The sequence below is a fragment of the Pinus tabuliformis genome, chromosome 6 (assembly GCF_031772625.1).
Source record: "Pinus tabuliformis cultivar Carrire ecotype Pingquan chromosome 6, CPIR1, whole genome shotgun sequence".
Taxonomy (NCBI): Eukaryota; Viridiplantae; Streptophyta; class Pinopsida; order Pinales; family Pinaceae; genus Pinus; species Pinus tabuliformis.
This window is the reverse complement of record NC_142292.1, coordinates 670375255-670383603: the sequence shown is the minus strand read 5'-3', so window position 1 is coordinate 670383603 and position 8349 is coordinate 670375255. Positions and strand designations below refer to the sequence as shown.

Here is an 8349-nt window from a genome sequence, read left to right as displayed (position 1 = left end):
TTATTTTGCTAGAGATTTCTGGAATAAAATTGTGTAACATGTGTGATCTGTCCAACGTTTCAGATGGTAACTCCATCCATCATCAGGGACCACAAAGAGCCTTATGGGTAATCGAGTGCTGGATAGCCTTTTTATAGGAAACAATTGTGGAATGTTGGATTAACGGTCAATAAATAAATAAATAATATTTGACCAAATTTTGAGACCAAAGATTATTTGAATTAAATGAATAAACCATCTTTAACCAATAATGATTATGATTTGGTAATTTTTGAAATTTTTTAAAATAGTTAAAATTTTTGAAATAAGATTTTTATTTTTATAGTTTAATAGAAAATTAAGAAATAGTCAGAATTAAAAATTTTAATTATGAATAATGAGAATTAAATGAAAGATAATTATATGAAATTCAATTTAATTAATGAAAAATGGGACCATCTAAATCTATTATTATTATCATAAATTTAAAATGAAATGGGAAAGGGACCAACAAAAACATTCATAATATAGAGTCCATGGTCAACGATATGACTAGGAGAGAGGTTGAGGATTAAAGGGGGGATAATAAAGGAAGGTAAAGTGGATAAAAATGAGTAAAGGGTAAAAGGTTAAGAAATAAAGTGAGAAGAAAGAAAGGTAAGGGTTATAATAAAATAAGATGAAGAGAGTAAGTATAGATAAAGAATCTAAAAGATGACCATAAAAAAAACTGTAAGATGAGGGGAAAGGATAAAGAGAAGGAAGAGGGGGATCAGGTCGGGTTAAGATTCAAAGGGTGAGATGGTGGATGACAGGTTTCCAAGATTGGTTGAGCCTATAACCATCCTCCCTATTAAAGTTATTAGGGTTCTTCTCGATTTTGAGGGCTTCTTGAATAATACAAGAGTTATAGAATGGTGCAAGGGCTATGAGTTTTGATTGATCGAAACAAATTAAGTGCTTGGATTTATGAGAGTGTTCAACTATGGCATATTTTGAAAGACAGTTGTGGTTGGTGTCAGCAATGTGCTCCTTGAGGCGGGCTTTGAAAGGGCTTGAAAGGAAAGGGCTGAACACTTATAAATCCAAGTAATTAATTTGTTTCGATCAATCAAAACTCATAGCCTCTGCACCATTATACAACTCGCGTATTATTTGAGAAGCCCTTGAAATCAAGAAGAACCCTAATAACTTTAATAGGGAGGATAGTTATAGGCTCAGCCAATCCTGGAAACGCGTCATCCTCTGCCAATCCTGGAAACGCGTCATCCTCTTTGAATCTTAACCCGACCCTAATCCCCCTCTTCCTCCTCTTTATCCTTCCCTTCATCTTAAGGTTTTTTTATGGTCATCTTTTAAATTCTTTATCTATAATTACTCTCTTCATATTATTTTATTTTAACCCTTAACTTTCTTTCTTCTCACTTTATTTCTTTACCTTTTATCCTTTACTCCTTTTTATCCACTTTAATCCTTATCTCCTTTACCTTCCTTTATTATTTCCTCCTTTAATTCTGAGCCTATCTCTTAGTCATATTGTTGACCATGGACTCTATATTATGAATGTTTTTGTTGATCAATTTCCCATTTCATTTTTAATTTATGATCTAATAATAATTGATTTAGATGGTCCCATTTTTCATTAATTATATTGAATTTCGTATAATGATCTTTCATTTAATTCTTATTATTCATAATTAAAATTTTTAATTCTGACTATTTCTTAATTTTCTATTAAAATACAAAAACAAAATTCTTATTTCAAAATTTTTAGCTATTTTAAAAAATTTCAAAAATTAACAAATCATAATCATTGGTCAAAGATGGTTTATTCATTTAATTTAAATAATCTTTGGTCTCAAAATTTGGTCAAATATTATTTATTTATGTTTTGACGGTTAATCCAACATTGGGCAATTGTTTCCTCCCATAAAAAGGCTATCCGACACTCCTTTACCCATAAGGCTCTCTGTGGTCCTAACGATGGATGGAGTTACTATCCGAAAAGTTGGATAGATCACACGTTACATAGTTTTATTCCAGAAATCTTTAACAATATGATAAACTATAGAAGTCTCTAATCACGCATCTATTTTATTTGTGATTATATTTTTATATAACATTTCCATAAATTAAAAAAAAAATTCTTTAAAATTTTTCATTTTTATAAATAAAAATAATATTTTTAATTATTATTAAAAAATTATTATATTTTTTAAGCTGAAAACTATACCAACCTAATCTTTTATTTTTTTGATATGAGGTTAAAAATACAACTCACATCACCATGGTCACCAAAAATTGAATCCACAAACAAGTAAACTTCCAATTTTGAAAATTTTTTTAGACTTTTGACTAATTATCCTCATACTTCTAACCAGGAAAAAAAAAAATTACTATTTAAGTCAACGGTCAACACCTTTTTCAATGAACCTTGTATTCGTCATTAAAATATCAAAAAGTAGAATAAAAAATAATAATCCAAAGTGAAAAGTATAGCAACCCATCATTAAAGTAAATTTTTTCATGGTCAAAATAATGAAAAGTAAAAAGTATTGCAACCCATCATTCAAATGTAAAGCAGTGCACTGATAGCCATCATTGAATTGTGAGGAAGTGGATTCAGACATTGCAACCCATCATTCCGCTGTAAAGAAGTGGACTTGACTGATATAGATGAAACGTCATAAGCAAGAAATTTATAAATGTTATTGTTAAAATGATCTGTGATCTTGAGATGGCGAGTAATATAAATTCTACTAAATAATTAATTTGGAAGTATATATTTTAATTTTGTATTTATTAGTTTACACCGACTTTAACTTTGAATTTATTAAATAGTAAAGGATGAAAAAATTTAATATACAAATGTTTAATTATTTTATTTTATTATATATAAATATTGATTTAATTTTTTTTAAGTAAAGATTTGTATGGTTTATTAATAAAAATTTATATTTTAAGCATGAGAATAGTGTGTTAGTTTATTATTAAGGAATCCAGTTTATATACAAAATTTTAATTATTTCAAAATTATGGAAGGAAGAAGAAAATTTTTAAGTGCATAATACAAAATAATTTAATAGTCTAGTTGGTTATAGCCATGTTCTCTAGCATAATGCTAAAACATAAAGGAAAACAAAAAGTAAACATATCTATTTTTCAGAGTCCATGGCCTCGACATGAATGGGCTCCTTGTCACTGTTAGGGGAGTAGTCAAGATCAAGAGGAGGTCCCAATTGTCATTCACAAGTGCTTGCGAGCCTATAGTCCATTGTCATTAGGAAACATTACATCTCATTCAGAGACATAATAACATCGTTCTTGAGTTCATTGTAGTTTACCGAGACTCGACTTGAGTGATCTCTTCCTGGATTGGTTGAGGGGTCAACTCCTTGTAAAGTGTTGTCAAGCTCTCAGTGTGAGTCTAAGTTCTGGAGATGCCTCACTCCTGATAGTAGGCACCTCCTCTTTGAACCTTGACACGTTGCCTAGGCATGGCTGCTAACAAGTGGAGTGAGAAATGGCGAGTAGATACTCTAGAGCTAGTTAGAGTGATCAGGGCTAAACTGCACCCTAAATTTCTATTCGAGCTTCCTTAGCACTGAGTTGAAGCACTGTTAGAGCCATTTGTAGAGCAATGACTGAAACCAAGCCAAAAATTATTGTTTTAATTGCAAACTCCATAAAACCATGCATACCTAAGCTTGTACAGATAGTCTGGCTCCTCAGGGGGCTCACCTAGGGCATCATTGCATTGCCAATGCAATCAGACTGTTATAATGAAAACTTGTATGAGAAGATGAAAAGAATTAGAGTGCCATGCAGATTAGCACCTTCATGGATATGGGAAGAGGAAACATGATGGTTGTGGTTGCCTTTCCTTCGTTGATGCAAAGTTGGCCACAGAACTAGGCCATGGAAAAATCCAATAAGCCCAACATGGAGAGTGACACAGGTGTTGTGGCTCGTTAATCGTGAGGGGAGAGTTGTTGAAAGAGGTAAGGAAAGGAACCACTAAGGCCACCCAAAGATAATGAACTATGCCTTCATACTTGTTGAGAAAAACCTTAAGTGACATGTAGAATCCCACTTAGGTGTCCATTGATGGTTTGTCATTAAATGTTGATGCATTAACAAGATTGCAATGCGCTAATTGGTGCGTGGGAGCTATACTGTAACCCATTGCATACCGTTATATATCTCCTAAAGTCATTGTTTGCATGGATTACCAGTTGTGGGAATGAAAGCAGAGCAAGCTCATTGGGTGGTGTTCTGTAACGATGGTTGATATGTTATACATTACTTGAATGTTCTCTTAATGGGTGCATGTTGTCACATCTTGCCAATTGGTATACTAGTAAAGATGGAATCAACACACTCTCCCTCTCCATTTTTATCAAATGTATGTATAGATATAATTATTTATTTATTTTAATTTTTAAAATATATTTTATTTTTAGATTGTAAAATATCTTACTATAGAGTAGTTAGACATCTTACATTTGATTATTATAAGATACATTAGATTATTAAAATTATAATTTTTTAATAAAACAAATTTAATATTCTATTTTTGAAAACCAAGTTTAGGTCTGCGAAGGTTGCAATCAAACAGTAACAGTAATATCTGCAAATTCAATGAATTTTATTCTGACATAAATTTTATCACCGGATTCCGACGAGTACGAGTCGAGAAACGCCAAAACCTTCTCCCATTACCCGAAATCGGTGGTCAACCGTCAACGTTCTTCAAAATTTGGCGGGCTGGCTCATCTGATTTGAAAGGACACGCACCAAATGAATGACATGTCCAGTTGGCATAATCATAATTTTAAATGCCAGTTGGCCCACCATTATCCGGGGCCCACAACTCCACCCAGTCAAATGAGACGCACGCCCGACTAGACAGTCAACTATGCGGTCAGGCAATCTACACTTTAAAATTTCCAATCCAACGGTCCACTTCCTTTTGCCTCACGATCCAACGGCGTGGAATGGGGGAACAGTACGGGTGGCCCGGCGTGTGGGCCTGCCGACAACTAAACGGTCATACGACAGTCTGCAAACGACGAAAGCAAATCGACAAGGGGCGTACGACAATGAAAAACCAAAGACAACGGCCCAGATCGAGCGATGGCCGTCCGTGGGAAAGGAGGGCCGTCGATTCAGCGAGCGTGCTCCCGTACTGAACGCAGAACCAGTTGGTCGATATAAAATCATTCATCTGCAGGCCATAAGGAAAGAAGGAAAGGAATCCTTAGCCACGATCCGATTCTGCCAAACAGATAAGCCCAGAAAACGGCCAATCCGCTAAATTCGGCTCTGCAAACTCTGGGGAAGAAGCTCAGGAGAAAATAATTCGACGAGGAATATGAATTTCTCGTAAAAATTTGGCTCTGCAATCGTCTGTTCTTCGATGAGGAATCCAGGGAACGTTGCGAGATTGAAGCACCCAGGTCGCCTTGCATTCTCCTGCGGCATGTTCGGCGCCTGCGCGGAGTCCATTCTGAGCCCCACTACGCCGCCAAACATCACCGCGCCGCCGACCGACCTTGCCAAATCAGAGCGGGCGGCGACGGCTGTGCAGAGCTTCACGCAATGGCAGCTCCCGATAACGCGCGAGAGAACGAAGAAGCCGGCGGCAGCGGACGAAGAACGAAGCGGCGGCGGCGGAGTGGATGAGGCCGTGCGGCTTTCCGAATCGACAACCGACGGCGCGCTCGCGCATTTCCAGACCCCGGAAATCCTCCGCGACGCGGTGTTGCGTGGCCGACTCGGCGCTCAGATTCTTAGGACCATTGCGAGGCTCGCGCAGGGTTCCGAGCGGAACCGTGAGGCCCTGTTCCACGCTGGCGTTGCGGATGGCCTGGTTTCGATTCTCCTCGACGGTCACGGGGCCCCCGATTTCTGCGCCGAGGCGCTGAGTGTTTTATTAGCCCTCTCTCGCTCGCCGAAAATGCTGCAGGTTTTTGTTGACGAGCAGAAAATGCTCGATTTGGCTGCTTTCTCTCTGAATTCCTCTGCACCTCCGGGCGTGAGACTGAACGCGCTTCTCTTGCTGGAGAAAACGCTCGTCTTTCAGCCCTCTGGAGGTCACACGGGTGCCAAGGGATTGATGGAAGGGCTTGTGAGATCGCTGCGGGATTATCAGAAGCTCGTCATAAAAGCCCTCTTAGCGCTCTGCTTAACCGAGCGGAACCGTGGGGAAGCCGTGAGGGCCGGCGCCGTGGATGCCATTTTGGAACTTATCCCAAATTTGAAGGATGTCTGCGCCGAGCGCGCCTTGGCAACTCTCGATCTCCTCTGCACTGTCTCTGAAGGGCGGCGTGCGCTGAGAGAGCATGCGTTGGCGGTTCCTCTGCTTTTGGATATGATTCTCAAGGTCTCCGACAGAGGGACTGAGTATGCCGTGAGTGCGCTCTGTGCTATTTGTGTGCACGAGGATGGCGGCGTTGATCCCAGGGAGAATGCAATTCAATCTGGGGCTTTTACCCAGTTGTTGCTTTTGCTTCAGAGTGATTGTACTTCAAGGGCCAAGAGGAAAGCCCTTCAGCTGCTCAAGGTCCTGCATAAGGTATGGGGCGAGGGAAGCTGTAATATCCCCGATGAAAATTGTATTTTCAGTTCCCCTGATAGAGATAATGATGAGCTAAGACAATGAGGATTTCAGTAATTTTCCTCTGAGTTCTGTATTTCTAAACCCTGAAGCCAGGGTTTGTGTTTGATTATAATAATGCTGTTCTTTGAGATGTATATGTAAAATGGGTTCTTTGTAACTTCAATTCTACTTCCTTCTTTCTGAATTTCCATCTTTTTCTGTCGAAGCTCTGCCAGAGAAATCGTTTTTGTTTTGTCTTTGCTTTATTAGTGTTCAAGATACATGGTCAAGGGGCTACACCACAATGCAGGTTTCTTTTTCCATGTGTTCTGGTTATAAAGGGTATGCATTCTAGCTCAATGGAGCTGCGCTTGCATCTGAACTTACCCCTTTGGATCTCAATCAATGTAATTGGGGCAGAGCACAGTGAGAAATGGAGCCCGGTGCACAACTTGACTTCGGTAAATTTCTTCAAAAAGATTTGTGAAGTTGCTGTCTGTATTGTATATAGAAATTCTCTGCAAAATGGAAAGAGTTCTGCAAAAAAAATTAAACGAATGAGTTCATTTTCTTTGTTTAACCAAGTTACCGACCTTACCTAAGTAAACCTTACCATCTTTATTGATTTGATTGCATCCCACTAATAAAAGCTTACCATCTTTATTGATTTGATTGCACTGGGCCTCTCTACCTTTGATTGATGTACTCTTTTAGTCAGGTTGACTTTCTATGATCATTTGTTGACATTAATATACTTATCTTACTTACTAAGGATAGGATGGAAAAATAATATCAAGATTTCATAAACTAATATAGATACAAATTAACCTTGGATCTATTAAATCTGACAGATAAAAATAGCTAGTTACAAATCCATCTTAGTCTGACTGCACTGGCAAGGTGCCCTACTCATTCTATTTGGGAAAAATATGCCAACATATCACATTTAAACAAATTATAAATGGATTAGCTTACCTACATTGGATCTATTTAAAAATAGTCAGGTGCAGATGTACCAAAATTTAGTGATCCAATATATTATAATTAATAATTATTAATAAATTAGCAGATTTTTTCCTCGAACTTGGATTTATTAAATCCGAGATAAATAAATGTAAGTAAATGTAGATCTATTTTAATCATGAAATTGTTATTAATTTATTATTAGTTTAATTGTCCAAACATATTATAATTAAACAACTCTAAATAAACTAGTATAGACGGTAGACCTATATTGAACTTACATACAAATCCTTAGTACTTCATATCTATTAAGTCTGAGAGGGATTCAAACTGGGTGCTTGCTAGGACAGAACAAGCCAAATATCCAATAGCATTGGCCGAGTTCTTTTCTGAATGCTTAAGAGATCCGAGGTTAATATGGATGGATGATAGACTATAGTCTAGAATATCAAACCTTGTAAATTTCTCCATTGCTTTTCCCAATTGTCAAAAGTCTACGCACCATATCACAACTGCTGTGTATTTTTAATGCTTCATAAATTACCATAAGCGAAAAATCTCGGTAAGCTATGTTATTTGTTTTCTCTGTTATGCTGTGCTGGTGTGCTCTGGTTAACAACAAACGTCATTGGTTAAGAACAGGCATCATCACAGTCAAAGGCAATTGGAAACACATGCCATCTAATCTGTACAAGCAGACATATCATCATTGCAGTTATTTCATCCATTGTTATTCAAAATATTTGAAGTCTCAGATTCTTAATTGCAAACCTGTATCTGTTTGATGCTACTAATTGGGAATTTTA

General features: G+C 37.2%; 1 protein-coding gene across 1 annotated transcript; it reads left to right on the top strand.

Moving 5' to 3' along the window:
- Positions 1-5154: 5154 nt before the first annotated feature.
- On the top strand, positions 5155-6785 carry LOC149260410 (U-box domain-containing protein 26-like). Its single transcript, XM_089420668.1, has one exon. It carries the CDS (start codon positions 5399-5401, stop codon positions 6641-6643), a length of 1245 nt encoding a protein of 414 aa, XP_089276794.1. The 5' UTR covers positions 5155-5398; the 3' UTR covers positions 6644-6785.
- Positions 6786-8349: the final 1564 nt, after the last annotated feature.

What these genes read in the sequence shown, in the direction of transcription:
- LOC149260410 (XM_089420668.1), top strand. Translation starts at nt 5,399, where the DNA reads ATGAGGAATCCAGGGAACGTTGCGAGATTGAAGCACCCAGGTCGCCTT.